Source organism: Python bivittatus, unplaced genomic scaffold, assembly GCF_059951505.1.
Source record: "Python bivittatus isolate LINGU-HERP-01145 unplaced genomic scaffold, Pbiv_v1 ctg000060_np1212, whole genome shotgun sequence".
Taxonomy (NCBI): domain Eukaryota; kingdom Metazoa; phylum Chordata; class Lepidosauria; order Squamata; family Pythonidae; genus Python; species Python bivittatus.
In genome coordinates this window covers 16,012,994-16,031,901 of record NW_028277044.1, presented here as the reverse complement: position 1 = coordinate 16,031,901, position 18,908 = coordinate 16,012,994, and the positions used below count along the sequence as shown (strand labels likewise).

General features: G+C 36.6%; 1 protein-coding gene across 3 annotated transcripts in view; it reads left to right on the top strand.

The window, feature by feature from the left end:
• Positions 1–18,908, top strand: part of RASA3 (RAS p21 protein activator 3) — a 167,159-nt gene that overhangs the window by 77,236 nt on the left and 71,015 nt on the right. For all 3 annotated transcript variants that reach the window (XM_088136544.1, XM_088136545.1, XM_088136546.1), the window contains exons 3-4: positions 8,632–8,735; positions 16,507–16,601. In XM_088136544.1, coding sequence (XP_087992670.1) covers positions 8,632–8,735; positions 16,507–16,601 — 199 coding nt within the window. The remainder of the gene's footprint in view (positions 1–8,631; positions 8,736–16,506; positions 16,602–18,908) is intronic.

The window sequence follows — 18,908 nt, the reverse complement described above, 5'->3', positions numbered from 1 at the left end:
GGTGCCTTTATACACAGGCACAAGTTCTTACCAACATGCTTATTTGTCTTTATTAACTGATCTGTGACCCCTGTTGATGCATCCAGCTTCTCATCTCTGATAACTCTGCATCACACTTTATTTGTTCTTTCTCAGCAACTCCTGTGCTGGGGTCACCTGCTGATACATCTGCTCCCACCCCTCACCCCCACCTTGCACTCTCTCACTTTGGAACATTCCCAGATGGTATTTATGTCCTACATTCCTTTTTTTTTTTTCCCCCTGGGATAGGGAGAGAGGTTCAGAAAACTGAACATGGAAATGCACACAGAGGGAGCAAGTGTATACCTTTAAACTGCTTATTGCTTTCTCACAGGTGAGGTCTCCAAGTTTCGTTTTTGGGAACCTCTCCCTCTTTTCTGCCCTCTGTGCCATATCACACCAGTGTTCTTTCCATTTTCTCACTCCATTGATCTTCTGTGGTCTTTGTTTTCCTCACTGCCCATAATTCAGCACTACAAGTTTCTTCATAGGTCCCTCTTTTTATTCTCCCTCCCTACTCTCCAGGACAGGTTAGTATCCCCATTTTTCAGCCCCTGGTTCTCCTCAGTCTCTGACTCTCTCTCTCTTGCTGTTTCCTCTCTTCTGCTCCCACTTTTGCCTCTACCCTGGTGAATTTAAGAGCATAAGTCCAAAGATATTTTCTTTGCCCAGCAGTTCACATAGTGAGAGCCTCTCAAAGGCTGATAGATGTTTCCTGTCTTGCTTCACCAGGATAAATAAGGACAACCCGATACCAGTTCCACCAGAAGAAGCAAAGAGGCCTACATGATGGGGCCCTTCCCTGTTTCTTTCAAGATTGGGAAGGAATATGGAATATAGGTTCTCAGAAGGCTACAGACTTGCCTGCCTGTGAACTCTTTGTACACAATCAGTAATGTACCTGGTGCTTACAACATAGTAATTAAAAAAAAAAAAAAACAGTTTGGGCAGCTATGTGCCTCCCTCTGGAGCTTAGGCTCAAAACTTGGCAATGGGAAGAAAAGACAAAGAAAAAAACAAAGGATATAAATAAGTGTGTTTGAACACACTTATATTTTTAAAGTTTGGGATGGAGATCCCTGTTTAAGATGCTCATTTAAGTTATGGAAGCATTTCATTTACAGGGGAAAGGGCATTTGCATACTGTACCAGGTCTGAATTGTTAATAAATTTGTATTGCAGTCTTTAAGGCATTCATAATATACTGGGAAATCTGTGGTTGGATGTTTGGATATCTTCATTTTTATTTCAAGGCAGACAATGGAGCCCAAATTTGCTCAGTGGCATTAGGGAAGGAAGAAAGGATTTTGTGCCTGTGCTATTTTTCTCAATCTAAAACACTTATTCCTAAACCTTTATTAACCCCATTAAGGAAAAATATACAGAAATACAGCTTGTCTTTAGGATGAGCACAGTATAAGTATAGGTTTAATAAAGAGTGACACCTACCCACCCCCCAAAAATCGATGTTTTTATCTGTCTAATAAATTTCTTCAGCTAATAAAGATATAAAAGCTGCCCTTCAGACTAATTTGTCTTGTTACTTGTTCATTTATTTATTAGATTTGTACTTTAGCAAGCAATTAAGCTGGGTGAGAGTTTTTTTAATAGGATTTTAAAAGTTGAAAAATTAAAGTTTATAGTATCAATTACATCCTGGGAAAAATGATGCATCTTTGCAGATTTTCTAGAAGATGAAGAAGTTAGAGCCAAATGCTTCTCCCTAGGGGGGCATTCCATAGCCTGGAAGCCCGTGGGGGGGAACCCTTCAGTGCCCCAGAAAGATGGGCCTCTTCTGTAGATCTTAATCAAATTTGTTAGAACAGGAGAAGATAAGATAATCAGGCTCTAAGCCATTAATAACATAACTTCTGAATGACAGCATTGTTTTAGACATAGTTTGGACTAAGATGTTACTCTGTTTAGGAATTGTATTTGATGATAATAAATACCAGGAGGCTCATAAACTTCAAGTATGTTTCCTTCAGGGAGCTCATGAATGATACTGATTGTCTAGATTTGTTTTATGCTGTTTTAGGCCAAGGTGTAGCATAGAGATGATTTAGTGGGCAGTCTGTTGAAGGAGTCCAACAGGAAAAGCAGGGTCTCTGCTTGTGTTCCTGGTTCTCTCTGTGGCTTTGGATACCATTGATCACAGTTTCTTCCTGGACCACCTGAGGAAGTTGGAGATTATAGGCATGGCTTTCTGATGATTCCCTTCCTACCTTGATGGCAGGTCTCAGGTGGTACTTTTGTGGAATTAAGGTTCCTCCGCTCAGTGGATTAAGAAGAATGTTGTAAAGCTAGCTATTGAAATGTATGCATTTCTTAAAGAGCAATGATTCGTACAGAGCTCACTTACACCATTAGGTTTTGGCTTTTTTAGAGAGTTGGGATAGAAAACTTCTCAATAGTTTTGCCTATGTGCATTATGTACACAAAGAGATTGAGGACTGAAGTATTGCATATTTGGTTATTTTATTTATTGATTTTTTTTAATGCCCCACCTTTCTGCTCTGGGAAGCGCTAAAGTGGCTATCAAAAATTTAAGGAACAGAATACAAAGACTTAAAAATAAGATTAACATTAACAATATATTATATATTAAAATTGCCTAACACTTAAATGCCAGCAGAAAGGGCTGCATCTTTACAGATTTCCTAAGCCTCAAGGGAAGAAGAATTTGGGAACAATACACAAGAAGGCCCTTTCCTGCTGCCAGGAAGACAAGCCTTGGACAGAAAGACAGAGCCTCTAAATTAATATATACATTTGGTAACAAGGACTGTCAGCATTGCTGAATATTATATCCAGGAAATAATTATCTGAATATGCAGTTTTCCACTGTAGCGGAATTGTCATATGTCCTACTGTAGAAGAATGTGGAAGGTTCAAACAGCAGCACAAGTTTCTACTTTACATTTCACTTACTGGTTGCCAGTAACTCTGGACCTCATGTCAAAGAACATCTTTAAAGTCTGCAGTTCCAAAAGTTTGCTGCCCAGTTAGGTTATAAGAATCGTTCTTTTGCCTTTTCTTCACCAGCCACATAGACACAGGCCTGCACTGATTTCTAACAAGCAGATTCATAGCTGTTATATGCCTGGAACGGGGGCTGTTCAACATTGGGGAGTGAAGCAATCAGCATAGGCTTTCTTGTCTCAAAGATCTGATATTTGGTGAGACTTTACAAATGCTCATAAAAGCCCACTGATTGGGAGCAAAACAGGGAAAAGAGCATCCGTGATTAGCATTATCTGGGATGCATGATCTTCATTTTGTTCTTTTGTGTTTTGACAGGCATGGGGATGGAGAACAGGGTAGTTTAAAGAAGTACTGCAGTATGTGAAAAGGAACATGCAGTGACAGATGCATTTTGAGACATAGAACATAGAACACGAAAACAAAACTTTATCACATCAGTTGACACATCATCTTAAATGACTTAGCCAACTTAAGGCTGGATGTATTGGTTTTGGTCATTTTTAATTCTTTTCTTTTCTGCCATGGGTGTTTAAAAACATGAATATGTCTTGCTTTTTAAGGATTCCTGTGAACCAAAGGGAATTGACGGATTCTTTCATTCTGTATACATATAAAGCATAATGTTGCATACATTATGCCTTACATCTAACATTTTGGCATCACATTAGATTAAGTTGTTTCTCTTAGAATATCATTACAACATTCATGTGGAATGTGTTCAGAGGCTGGGAATATTCCATCTCCCATGGGCTATTGAAGGAGTCAGACACACTTTACAAAGTTAGAAGAACTATGGGAGATTGTGTGCAGTAGAGGAAAAAAATCCCCCACACAAGGAAGCAGTGTACAAATAGCTATAGAACAAAACAAAGTTCTTTCAACATTACAGTGGATGGGCAGCAGTCCCACCTCAAGCTTCTTTCTCTTTGGAGAGGCATTTGAATGTAGCAGCAGCATTGAACAAACTGTTTTGAAGAGTGTCTTATTCTTGAATATACTTCCACACGAATAGACCACCAGTCCATCCTGCCTGTTGTGCTCCTCCCTTTCTCTGTCAAATTGTTACACACTAGCCACCGTTGCCACAACACCAGTCTGTCAGTCAAACGTCAAGGTTTTTCCTCCATCTCTTTTTTTTCCTTTACCTTGCTGCCTGGTGAGCCTTACGCTCAGCCAAAGGTAGCTATTGGCTGGTCCAACAGATTGGGAAAGAGGAACAATTAAAGCTTCCTACTACCTTCCTGTGGGACCAGCCTCCAGAGGTTGCTTTATCCAAGCTCCCTTTAAGGGAGAAAGGAAATAAAAGGGTGAAACCCTTTAGGTTCCAGCAGGCTTTCCTTCTACTAAGTTCCTGAAGTGTCTCAGATATTGCTTGTTGTTCCTACCAATCTTCAGGTCTACAGAGTCTATTAAAAAAATTACATGCTGAATAACATATAAATATCATTTAAATACTTGATTTAAAAAAATTCCAAAACAGAAAGAAATGACATTAAAAAAAAGAAAGAAATGGGAGCTGTTCCAGAGTTATTGGTATTGCTTAAATTAACTACACAATGCATAAAGAAGTAGTGTTGGATCTTCATTACCTTCTACTTTACAAAGCTCATGTTACCTGAGACCAGCCATTGACCATACTTGCTGGGAATCCTGGAAGAGTCAAATACATATAAAGAAATTTCAGTGGGGAACTGCAAGCAAGGAGACCTATGAATCTTTCTGAGCTAGAAGACTTCTGCAAGGAAGAGTGGGGAAAAAATCCCAAAACTAAAATAGAAAGTTTTCTTAAAGCCGGCTACAGGAAATGTTTAGAAGCAGTTATTTCTGTCAAAGTAGGCCTTACAAAGTACTGCCTGAAAGGGTGTCCAAATTTTTGCATTTGCCATATTTCTTACTTTGAATCTGTAAACAAATTGCACAGAAAAAGCAAGTGTGCATTTACATTTGCATGTGTTTAACATTGCACCATGTGGAAGCTGTGTCAGTTTCTACTCATTTAGGAGGAGTTCATTGAAACATACAGTTTGACTAGGGGTATCTAAACTTTTACATATGCTGTACTAATTACTTGAAAACTGCTTGTTATATTTTTCATATGCATGCTTGGTTTCTTTCTCTTTTCACTGTGATGTAAATTCCTGCCATGGAATATAGCATTCACTGTGGCATTTTTAATTACTTTCTTTTTAAACTCATTTAAAACCCACATGGAAGACATTCAGTTTGGGATATCTCATTATTAGTTACTGTAAAGGTTGCAGTAAAAGTCTACATTAGTAATTCCTCCATTCTGAGAAATGAAACAGTGTTTTTAATTCTTAAATTGATCAAACAGTTGCTATCTGAGAGACTGACTGTTGTAAGATGATATAATTGTGGGTGAAAGTGTTTAAGGCATTATTAAAATCAAGTTTCATTCCAGGGTAATAAAGGAATTTCATAGATTTGGGCATGAAGTTAACTGCTTATAGGTTTTACAGTATGAAATTCAATATCTTTCAGAGCTATAAGGTTAAATTATGAAAAAAATATAATTATGAATGCCAGCTGTTACGCCTACATGTTTAATTACTTTCTGTTACCCAAACCTGATAAATAATTTAATTAAAAATCTTCATTTTTTATGTAAAAGAATATAAGGAAAAGAACTAAAAAAAATTACAGCCTTGGATATGGAATTTATTTAAAAACTGGATAAGAGTATATGACTGAAGTATCTTGTAATTGAGAATGAGTCCAGAAAACTGTGTCCCATTGATCATTGAGCTAGATTTTAAAACACACTCATTTTTACTGTTTCTCAGACACAGTTTCTTCAGGTTTTGTGAATGAGTCTAGTAACTGACCCTTTCAAGTTAGGAAAAGATTTTGGAAAACCTGATTATAGATGTTTACATAGTAGTTTCAATGTAAACATCTATAATCAGTTTATTTAAATCTGTAAATAAACAGATTTTTATTAGGTGTACGCATAATTCATTGAGACTTGTAGTAGATCTTTATTATCCTCAAATCATGAATCCTATATTTATCACATATACATCTATGTGTAATTTATGATCTTCAGAGGTTCTGTAGGTTCCATCATCATGAAAAAGTAAGGATGATGAGTTTGTTCTGTGTAAGACTTCTTGTTATGAATTCTCTACATAAAAAAATCACATCAATTCCTTTTTTGCCTGGCTTTTCATAGGCTCTAAAGGCTGTTTTTAAAAGCCCAGATATGGTTTTAAATTTTTGTTTTGCTTTTTGCATGTTTTCATTCAATTTCTAATCTGAATATTTTTCTTTCTTTGAAACTGGCCTTAAAGATTTTCTGTTTGCATCTGTAAGTATTTGTTTTGATATTTAAAATCTATGGTCTATTCTGCTATAGAATAACGTTATAATAGTTTGAAAGTTCAAGCAGTACTTGTTTTAGTCAGAAAGAAGCACTGTGGGTCAGCTTCTTCTTACAAAGAATATTTTGTTCTTGAAGATCTTTCCAATGGCTGTTTGGCTGCATTCTTCTAGCATTATTTTCCTTTAGACAAGTAAAAATAGGAAGTGCTGCTTCTAGAAGTTGTTCTGAAACCACTGGATAAAATGAATTTGTTGCCTCTGTGACTGTTGGTATGGTGGGAATCTCACAACCTTCCAATATGTACTCTGTCAGGAATTCTGTGAAAATAAGACTTCTTTTAAATAGGCACTCCCAACAATTGTGTGTGGCTCTTTTTCTTTGTGCTCGTTGTCTTCCAACATGGGATGACTCAAGAACAAACTGATTCAAACTAATTTTTCCTTATTCAGAGCTGTGTTGCTAATTAGGAAAACCATCCTTACAGATAAGCCCAGAAAAGTTCTTGGCCCATGACAGTTGCTATTAACTTGCATTCTGTAGAAGAGAATAGCACTATAATTAGTCTGGAAGAGAAGAAATTGTTCAAGAGCTCTTTCTTCTGGAATATAAAATGATTTTTTGCCTTGTGCTAAAGGAGGTTAATTCCAAGTTGGGGAAAGGCACCCATAAAATGAGTGACGTACTTCCAACAAGTCAGGATAGACAGCAAATACTGAATGACATAGTTGGTGCAGGGTTCTGAATATGGTCAGGCATTAGACCTAGCACTGAGAACTGATAATTCAAATTGTACTTCTTCAGCTGTGTTCTCCATTGGGTGCTACTCTCTATTTCTTTCTCATTTTATACTCCATGTAATACAGAATATTAAATATAAGCCCCGAAGTGATTTTCTGGGGATGAGAAACATAAGATTTGTAGATGCACTTTAGGTACCCTTAGAATAAATCTTCTGTGCAATGGAATATATCAACCTTCTGAATCTGGATCCTCTGGTTGTCCATACTAGTTGACAGTTAGGGCCCTAGCATGTTTAGGGGACCCCAGGATAGAAGGAAGGCTGGTGCATGATGCACAGTGATTTTAGCTGTGCCCTTGGGTTGCCAAGTTCATTGAGTTGATAGGGAGGGAAGGAGTGCAAAAGGAGATGAAGCAAAGTATTAAAATACAGAGAAAGTAGGAGAGGCATTATCATGGCAGCTGAAGGTCACGTCTTTCTTTCTTTCTTTCTTTCTTTCTTTCTTTCTTTCTTTCTTTCTTTCTTTCTTTCTTTCTTTCTTTCTTTCTTTCTTTCTTTCTTTCTTTCTTTCTTTCTTTCTTTCCTTACTCACTCACTCACTCACTCACTCACTCACTCACTCGACTTATCCCCGCCCATCTCCCCCCAATGGGGGACTCTGGGTGGTTTACATCAAATTAAAACAAATACATAATTAAAATTTATAAAATTTATAAAAAAGAAAAACACATTTACACAAATGGAAGGAAGAAAGTCTTACCCTCATCCTTGCAAGAGAATTAAAAAAGAGAGTGTGGAAAGAAATAAAGAAATATGCAGTTACTATTTTAAGATGTTTATAGTAATAACATTCCAATTGCTTGTATATGGAATGCCTATAATTTGCTGACTACTGCCTATTTTTTGATGATACTCAGACTGTTTATTGAGCAATAGGATAGTCTTAAGCAACTATGTTGAAAAGAATATGTACATAAAATGGGTGGTACTTGTAATTATTTTATGGCAATTTACTCCATAACAAAGGAAAAGAAGTTTGATGTATCTAAGTCAGTATGTATGTATAGTCTGAATTGTGAGGATTGCCAAATTATCTTAATTTGGATATAAGCATTTTTTCTTTTTCCTATCAGAAAAATGCAAGACCTGTTGTTGGGAATAATACTTTAATTATGAATATATAAAATTATACTGCAATATAAACATCTTTTAGGCTTTGCAACATTGCAAAAATAAGGGTGCATGCTTAAATTTATACATTGCTGAAAAGGCAATTTTAGACTACCATTTTCAAGGGTCAAGCTACACAAAAAAAGATCCAGCTTTCAAAGTAGTTTGGAAGATGTGGTATATTATGTTTTGTAGCCACCTAAATTTGGTAGAGCTTTTAAGCTGTAGCAGCCTATGGGGGAACATGTGGTGTGAATGAGACAGGAGTAAGCAAATGGAAGGTGCCTGGTAAAAGCTTTAGTGGGAAAGATTACAGTAGATGATGTCCAGCTTCTAACAATTGTACTAAATGTTTTCTTTTTGTTTTACATAGCCCTTTTTACGGAGAAGACTTTTACTGTGAAATTCCACGGAGTTTTCGTCATCTGTCATTTTACATTTTTGATAGAGACGTTTTCCGCAGGGATTCAATCATTGGTATGTATTTCTGTGCTAGTTCAATTTTAAATTCAGCTATAATCTTAATTATTTCCTCTAATTGAAGAAGCTCTGCATGTTCAGACATCTGTCAACAGCAGTACTGAACATCAATAAGAAAAAAAAATATTTTCTTTTAACTGTAGCATGGACATTTCAACATACTGTTCATCATGGTTGAGTTAGGGTTATCTTCTTAAATAACTATATGAAATAACAACAATAAAGAGGATAAAATTCCTTCAAAATCAAAATCTGCTAAGTTGTACTTCTGAGTGAGATGAAAGAGGCTTTTCAAAAAAGACCTCTCTTCTGAAAAGAATAAAACAGTTTATCTGAACATGCTATGAACTAATAGATAAAGAGATCCATCAATCCTGGTTACTGCTGAATGGATGCATTAATTTAAACTTTGGTTTTTGTACACTTAAAACATTCTATGTTGTAGTCCGAATGTTTCACTTGGTTTGCAACTTAAATAAACAGTGCATTCTATTTTGCTGACTTTTTGAAAACATGAAGAAACATAAGGTTTTGAAAAATTTCGGGAGAGTGTTTCCTTTTTCTTTTTTTGGCAAATGATATGCCTTGGTGGTCTTCTAGTTCTCAGATTGTAAGTGCGAAGTGCGTAAAATATTAAATTTGGGGTGGTTGAGAATGGGAGAAGCAAATACACCAATGTAATTGCAAGACAATGAAAACAGAAGGGAATATAAAATATACTGCAACAGAATGAAAAAGGCAAAATGTATTCTGTCAAAAACTGTTGCCATGATAGAAAAAGATCAGCCATAAATATGGTCATCAGCAAGTCCAAATATTTTGATCTTCTTTTTGCAGCATGGGGATAGAAGATGCTGGTGTTTTTAAAAATTAGTTTTCTTAAACATAGTTATTTGAATATAGTTCACTGTTTTGCACAATATGCTAAGCTGTAAACCAAGATTTATAAACTGAAGCTCACACAGCACACTAAAACAAGCCAAGCACATCACATTATATCTTAATGTGAACTCAGTTCATTGAAAGGTACAAGCTTCAAGGAAATCAGCAGAGGTTCCTTTAGATTGTGGATACTTTGTATTTACAGGTAAAGATAAATGATGCTATTTTCACACTTAAGAAAAAGAGTGCCCAGTTGCTGGAAAGGATAATATGTACTGGTATGGCCTACAACATTAGTTGTCAGATTTCAGACCAATGGATTCTACTTTGATTTTTATTTGAAGGCCAAGATTTGCCAACCAGATCCTCATGCAGAAGCCATGCGCTAAACAATCCAAAGCTCAGGAGTTTGTTTTCAGTATTAGAACTTCTAAACTCTCTGTGAAAAACTTGATTATTGGTCCCTTTTACCATTCTTTTTGTAATTCTAGCAGCAGAAGTAATTTAGTCAGAAATATTTGGGGGCTGTAAATTCTGTGTTCAGCACTGGCCCCTACTGTACCACTAATGACAGTGTGTCAAATATTGTGCCTTATCCTTCAGTCTGCCTATGGTACACTAAGCATTTGTGATCGGCAGTTTTGGAGACACCATATTACATACCTTTTGGCAAGTTGGACCTGACTAACAATTAGGTAGCTGTTATAAAATGCTTATAGAAGGGACCACACAGGATGACATACTGTTCTTCACATGGGTGGACGGGGAGATGTGACTGCTCCAGTAAGTGATGGGAAGATAAGTAACTTCTCTGCAGGGTTTCCTTGAGGAACATTGAGAATTTCATCACATGCTGTTCCTTCTGGGGCCTTCTGGCCCCGTCGCAAATCATGCCACAGCAGCTCCAACAAAAACAAGTTTAGGGGAAAATAAATAAAAGGCTATTTGGGGTCGCCAGATACATTTCAAGAAAGATGAAGATTTTGGAGTAGACTACATTTCTATCTCCAAATGATAAATGTGAATCAGAATAGTGTTAAAGAAATAAGATTTAATGCTCCGGGCCCCCAGTGGAAGGTGAAGGCAGCTTGTTTATTCCTAAGGAAGTAAAAACAGATATTCTCCTCTTTCTTACTTAAAATAGCCCAAAGGTGATTTATATACATTTCTGGGACAGACAGATGGAATTGAATCATGATTACAAAAGGAGCCAGGCAAGCAGAAAACAAAAGGAGTGAGTCAGGAGTACGTCTCAGAAGCAAAAAACAAGGAGTTTAAGGATTAGCCTGTTTCCTTCTCCAGCAGCAGAGATGCTGTTAGGGATTTCAAGGCATTGTAGTGGGGAGGAAAAAGTCAAGCAAAGGAAAAAAATGGGTGGGGAGGTGAGGTTTTTTAGGAAGAGAGAAAAGAGTGCATTCATTTAAAATATTCCTGTACAGTCGTATGGCCTGGAATAAAGTTCCTTCTCCAAATTCAGTTACAATTCAGAATATGTTTTGCTTATGTTTTTATTGGCTTCTGCAAATCTCCCAAGACAGCACATAGGTAAAACGAAATAGATTTTTATTAAGGCGAGAAAACATAATACACAATTTAGCCTCAGGCCTTTTTCTTCCTAATGGTGGGATTGTACGTTGGGGTTAGCCTAAGTGGACTACAGAAGCATCGTTAAATATTCCCTGCACACTTCTCATACTTCCATGGGTGTTCCTGGGGGAGCAACAGAGCCTGGATGCCACTGTGCAAATGCTGCAACGTGTGTATACCTGTCTTAGACATTGGGAGACCAGAATGCAGTGGCAGCATTGATGCAATTAGGTCATCACGCTTTATTGCAGATGCCATGACATGGTCACTCCTGGACCTACTGGAAAAAGAGATCTGTTGTTTAACACTGGTCTCCCTTGTACTCCCCTGGCTAAAAATAAACGTTTTAAAACCCAAGTGCTTTTTAATCTTAAAGAGTTCAGATGTATGTGAAATGGTGACATTAGGATATACGTATTTACATATTGGGATTCAGAAAGAAACCAAAGAAAGCCCTTGGGTGGGGGAAAACTCAGTGCGAAATGTATTTATTTATTTGTCACATTTATAAGGCTGCCTGATCCCATCAAGATTCTGGGCAGTGTACATTTAAAAAAAAAAAGAAGAAAGAAACAACATAACAAGAAAAGTACAGTGTGTGTCCAGAAGAAAAAAACAGAGGAAATAGTTGAAAAGCTGCTTCCTGGGTCCTATTTTTTATTCAGTACATTCAATTTTATATACTAATATTACAAGGCTGCGTTAGATACCAGTCACCAGGCTTTGTTTACAAAAACCTTCCGAAGGGTTTCTTCTTTATCTGTGAAACATAAGGCTGACTTCTCTGTCTACATATTTATTAGGGGTTGAAATGGTTGTAAGACCTGTGGCTGTTCTGGGCTGCTTGATTAGAATGTCACTAAGCTGCCTGTTTCCTCTCCTTGGATCTCTATTTTTGTTTTGATGTAACATGCTTGCATAATGCAAAGTCAGTCACCATGACGATCCCAGATATTGCTGATTATCATTTCCTGGGTGGTAGTGTGATAGCCAAAAGGAGAAACATTTTGCCAATCTACCTATATGTTGTCCTTCTGTGTATGGCACTATTATCCAGGATGGATGGGTGGAGTGAAATTTATCTGCCTGCCTGAGACCAGCCCTCTAGGTGACTTACGAAGTCAGTTTATGTGATAATAAATAGAAAACAGAATCCCAAACTTCTAGGTTACTGCTGATGTCCATTGATATAATTAAAGATCTCTTGACCTTCCTAGATGTTTCAACAAATTGATCTTGCAATGACTGATTGAGGTAGCTGGGAGAGTTTGCCCACAAATTATTCAATAAATGACAGGTATGATATAGAGGGCATATGCTACAGACATATGCTACAGACACAACTTCAGTGTTTGAATATCCGGAACAGCAATCTTGGTAAAGTATATTATTATATCTCCCTATTATAACTATTGAAGGCAGGATATCAATTTATACTAATGTAAATGCCCTTATGTGCAGAGCATGACAAATGTAAAAAGTATCCAGGTGCAACCAGGGAGCACCTGTGAGTTCACAGCAGCAAAGAGATAATATTTGCTATCTATCTTTTTGGATATCTGGGTCCAAAACTGTCTGTCTGAGCTCTGGGATGTCTTTAGTTGGATGCAAAGAACATATAGCTAGGGGAGATAGCTCACAGTAGGCCAAATCAGAATCTATTTGTTATTTTCAGTAGAGAAGAGTAACTATCAGAGAAAGTAAGCTGCACCAAGAACTGCCCCCAAAATGTTTGTTTTAACCAGGATTTAAGTCGGCTAAGTCTCAAATGGGTGTCAAGAGGTGGGTGGGTGCAAGGTGCAAGCATACATTTGTGGTTGATTGGGGGACGGGAGAATGGTCCTCAGAAATTTAGACTGAAGCAATTCTAAAGTAGCTGCATCTTTATATATCCAGGACCATATAGCAGCAGACTTGCATCCTTAGTTTTAAATAGTTTAATTGCTACAGGCAAAACATTATTTCCCTTATAGCTTGCAGATCTGATGACCTCATTTGGAAGCTTTTTGTGCTCTTGTTCAGCTCACTAATTTGATGGATCCAGGAGATGGAAGTATGGAATTCAATACCTAGGTATTTAGAGTCCTTAATTTGCTCAACTGATCTATCATTAATTTTATACTTGAGAGGAAAGTTAAAGCAGTTTTAGTGAAAACTAAAACCTTTGTTTTGGAATAATTAATTTCTATTTTTTTTCCAAAGACAAAGGGACACTAGTGCATATTGACACTTGAGAAAGCCAATTTAGGATACAGATAAAGCTGCAACATGGTCTGCTTGACATAGAACAGCAATAGGCCGGAGGGTGAGGCCAAGGAAGGAGCAGTACAGTCATTCTGAGAAAGTAAGCAATAGATGAAACCTCTGACTTCTTCCACAGTCTCTCTCAAGGAATTGAATCAGAAGCTAATCTCAATTTGGAAAGCCTTTGAGAAAGCTTGAATGCTTCCCTGATAGTTGGTCTAATATTTGCACTGATCAGCAGTTAAAGAGGTCATTTTGGGGGTTGCTGAAGGCCACATTTTACTTTTATGCAGAAGAAAAGGAGCGATCAAAACAGTGACCCAAACAGGGTACAAATGTGGCACACGCATGGGTGATGCCTGGACTTCTAAGCTTTTTTCTAATATTTGGAGGTTGGGGCTGTTCTCTTATTTTTAACTGTGTCAAGCCTGATGTTTGTGGCAAGTGCATCATTGCTTGGTCAGAGGGAGTCCTGGGCTGTATCCATCACACATACAGTGAATTTCATTTTCCTGGATCTTGGTGCAATGGACTGTGTATGCAGCAGACAAAATTTCTGTCACATTTTACATCCTTTGTGTGATCTCTGTGAGGCCCTTCTAATTCAAGAGTCTTTCCTCAATAATGGACATCTCTCCAAAATTAGTCTGGTAAAATGAGATTTCATGGTATATGGGGGGGGAGGGAGTTCATGAAGTGCAACAGCTGGCTTTCAATTAATTTATACCCTCATAATATAATGCTTATTCTATGATTTTATATTCCAAACTTTATACATAAGTTTTAAATAAGCTTCCCCTAATCAGGTGTATTCAAGATATGATAGAGTATACCTGGATATAATCCAGTTCACTGGATTGGGAAAGGTTGTTATAAATAATGGAGGGGGGTTATGGATTTGCTTCTACTAGTGGGAGTAACCCTCCAGAATATCTACCCCTGGGATTTTCTCACCAAGGAAATGGGAGGCAGCTTTCACTCATTTCCATCTGTTTGGAAGGTTGAGGAATCCCCTGAAACATTGGGAAGGGTTTAGAGAAGGACTGAAATCTTGAAAATGGCTTCTTTCTTTGCCCAGTGGGATACTCCACTAGATTTCAGCCCTGTATATGAATGGAAGGTGATCCTTCATGCATAGATGTCTAATTAGGATCCAAACGATTAACAGTGTAATATATCTTCTCTGGAGTAATTTAATGTATTTAATCCTAGGAAAGTGGATATTGGATTCAATCACTCACACAGGTTTATATATAAAATGACTTCAGTGTTTTTATGTTTAGGCCTTTGCGAAGTCTGTTATGTAAAATAATATGACTTGTATTGTTATTTATTATCAGGACACTATTTATGAAAGTATTTTTAATGGTTCCTTTTTAATATAAAGAAAAATTTAAAGAGAAGCTTTAATGGAATATTTAGACATTGCCTGTCTGAACTTGTTGGAGCTTGGAAGCTAAATGGGGTTCAGCCTGGCTGTTATTTGGATGGGAGGCCTCCAGAGAATACCAAGATTCTAGGCTAGATTGAGAAGATGAAAAACATCTTGGAAGTTGTACTGTGGCCAAAAAAATGATGCGGCCCTGTCCATGAATGCATCAGGAGCTGAAGCCAACTTCAAAGAGACTTGGGTTGACTTGACTATGCTATATTTGAAAGCGGCCTTGAAAGAGCTTTAGGCCAGACATTGAGAACTTAGAGAATAGTTCAGCAACAGAATTCTTAGCAGCCGCAACAAACAGTTCGGCCTCTGTGACCTTCAGTTAAAAACAGGAAACATGCTACATCATCTGATCGTTTAGCACTTATCTGAAAGAATAAAAGAATGCTTATACTGGGTGCCCTTCATGTGACAGATGCACAATTATTTCTGGCCTAATTTACAAACTAGGAGGACAGATGAGATGCCGAAGCTTTCCCTTATGTAGCAAATATAAATCCATAATTCAGTCATGAGAATTTCTTAAGCATAATGTTTAGGTAGGCTGGTACTAAACCCTGGGTTCAACAGAACGTTACTATGGCATGAATATTGCCCAGTGGGGACATACGCTGTTGGCTGGGATCTGCAATTTACTTTTTGTCACAGTAGTTAATAGCCACGTCGTGTGAAAGCTATGCAAGGCAGCCTCTCCGATCTTCCAGTTTGCCTTTCTTGTTGCAGCCTTCCTTCCCATGCTGTTTCAGAGTTTATTAACTGGCAGAAGTAGCTTTCAGGCTGAGGAAAATCCAAGGCATTGTAAGCAACTGGAATAATGTGCCCCTGACCCACCTGTCAAACCCTTTTCCGAGTACTCAACAAAATTTCTCAGTTGACTTGCGTCCTTTGATCACGTGGGTAGTCTCAATGAAATTTATAAAAAGGGAAGTTCATTTTTATGTAATTAAGTAGCACTAGGTGAAATGTTTCAAATAATTTCAACATACTTGAAACTTCTTTCATTTTGTATAGGCAGTTTTTCAGGGGCACTTAGACTTTGGTGGTATCAAAGTCATTCTTACTGTCACTCTTTTTTTCTCTTTCACACTTTCTTTCCCTGCATTCTAAAACAGAGACACTTTTTAAAAAGAGGAACTATAAAAGCCATGGTCTCTAATCCCAGCTGAAGAACTGTTGTTAGAGATTAAATAAGATGTATTTGGATGGCTCACTTTACAGTAAGCTAACCAAAGACAGTTTGGTGTTAACAGCTTTTCCCCCCAAGAACTTGATGTGCAGAATTATTAGTAGACTTTGTTGATTGCATAATTGCTCTTTAAACATTGCTTGAACAGTTATTATCTAAACTGAAGTTTGCACTTTTTGCTCTGCAGAAAGCTTTTCTTTTAAAAAAACAACAACTGGATTGTTTTAACTAAAATATATTTTGTAACCTTCCCCAATGTGGAATCCTGAGAGCACATTGGGATTTTAAATTTTGGATTTCCAGCCAACATGGATTTTGGCTTGCAGTTATGGGAATTGCTGTTGTAATATATTTCAAGGTAGAGAAGGCTGCTATATAAAATATTTATATTCATCCATCATGATACGTTCAATTTTATGTATTTTCAGGAAAAGTAGCAATACTGAAGGAAGATTTGCAGAAATACCATAATCGAGACACTTGGTTTCAACTGCAACATGTTGATGCTGATTCAGAAGTACAGGTGAGATTGTCTCTTCCGTGGTCACTATAATTATGGTGGTTGTAATAATTAAAATAGAATCGTTGTTGGATCCCATTATTTTTGTTGCTGAAAATATTATAGATAGATGTAACTGCATGGAGGATGTTTCAGGCAGTGCCTGTATAATCACATCAGTACATGTATTCCAAGAAGCTAATTTTATAAAAAGTTGCTGTGTTGTAATAAACATATTTTGACTTGGCATTGGTATCAGCGGAAACCACCATATTTCCTTCCGAGTGGAAAGAGGAAATATTATAAAGTCTCAGATAATTTGTTTATTTTTGTTAAATAGGAGCTATTGCTTGCAAGTTATATTCAGTATTATATAGAATAACATTTGGAATTTACTTTATAAGGCTATCAAGTGAAATTAATTCACCTGATACTGAGACAGATTCGTGTAGATGCTAGACAAATCTGCTTTTTCAGGAGGGGGTTGGAAGTATACAAACCCTCCAAAGTCACCCTTGTCTCACCTGAAGATGGTAGAGCATCCAGAAGAGTCTTCAAAGATTATCTCAGGGCCCATATCCAAGCAGAAGATAGAGATATCTAGTCTTGATATAATGGGAAATTATGGTAAGATCTACAATGTCAGAACAGACCAGGAATCAGTCCACAGTTAGATCCTTGTTTATTTAACAATTATTTAAACAAACCATAATCCCCTGATTTCAGTTATGTCAAGGCACAGTGGGTTTTTAAATATATTTCCAAAGGATAATAATAGGGCAAGACCATATTATGTTTTAATGCACTCCCCCTTCATTTTACATTTCAGGCATACTGAGGTTGATAGCTAATCCTTTTAAAACATTTTTGAGGTGTGCATTAAACATGAAAAATATGTATTTTACAGAATTAATCTCATCTTAAAGTCAACAGATTTAATATTCTCTAAAATGTTTAGCCATTGGGTTGTTAATCTGGGGTATGCGAACTTTTGATACCAAAGACCTTGGAAACAATTAAATTCTTTAAAGTTTGTCTCTTATTTAAAATCTTTTCTTTTTTCCTTTGATTTATTTAAACACCAGTTTTTCTATGTGCAGTTTTTTCACTTATCTTGTCTTTAGTAGTTTCATTGCATATGAAAGGCTTAGATGTTCTTCCAAGAGGAGACAGACATTTATTAAATTGGGAAATTTAAAATACGAAGATTTTTTTTTGTTTTTTAACTCATACTCTTCAATATGAGAAAGCTGTTTTAATCTAGAAGATGGGTTGATCAAGTATAGATTAGTAAGAATTTAAAATTTGTTAGGGGTGTAGTAAACTTGATTAACAAGTTCTCAAAATTTGTAGTGAAACAAAAATATTGGTGATCAAAACAATAGTATTGTGTTTATTAATTATTATGGCCTTGCTAAGAATCATATGGATGTTTATCCTAAATGTTTTGAATACTTTTAAGTATTAAAGTACTAGTTTAGCTATGGATCAGATCATTATGGCTGGAGACATTGTTCTATTTTTAGATACTTTATTAGATCATAATATTGTTCCAGCTAAATTTAGTATTTATACATGGAAAATGTTACACACTTATGTTGGAGTTTTATTTGGTTAATATAAGACAACTTTTAAATCCTTCACAAAAAGAGTACACTTTGTTTCCAATCCTTATCACACTTGTTCCTGACTATTTCTTAGTATCTCCAGTGGCTTCTGTAGCAAACTGCAATGGTACCAAAATGACCCCAAGCATGCAATAATATAATTGCACAAATGCTGCATTTAGACACTTGCATTGCACATTGTTTGAGCTGCACTATCACGGCTGCAGCTCATGAAACCTCATACCTTTTAATAACATTTGTTAGTCAGAAAAGGGTCTACCAGACTCCTGATTTTTAACTTGACTAAGCTGTTTAACTTGACTAAGCTGTTTATCTTTCATCTCTTCAGGAAATAAGGGACGATGATAAATCAATGAAAACATGAAAAAGTTTGGTCCTGATGGTTGTTTGATTAAGTGGGATTATATTGGGTTTTTTTATCCTCTGTGTTAGAGATTTATAATAATGCTTTTTGAATAAAGTTTTTCTGGCTTCTTCTAATGTATCTTACATAATTGGGATTCTTTTGCCAGATTTTATTGTTCAAAGGCATGCAGGCTAGTGATGGTATTAGCTTTGATTGTCCATCTTGCGCAGTATGGTTTCATAAAAGGTCAGCAAGCTTCAAATGTATTTATTTACTTATTTATAAGGTCTATAAGAAGCTTCAAATGTATTTATTTACTTAGTTATAAGATCTATAAGACCACCCCTCTCACAATTT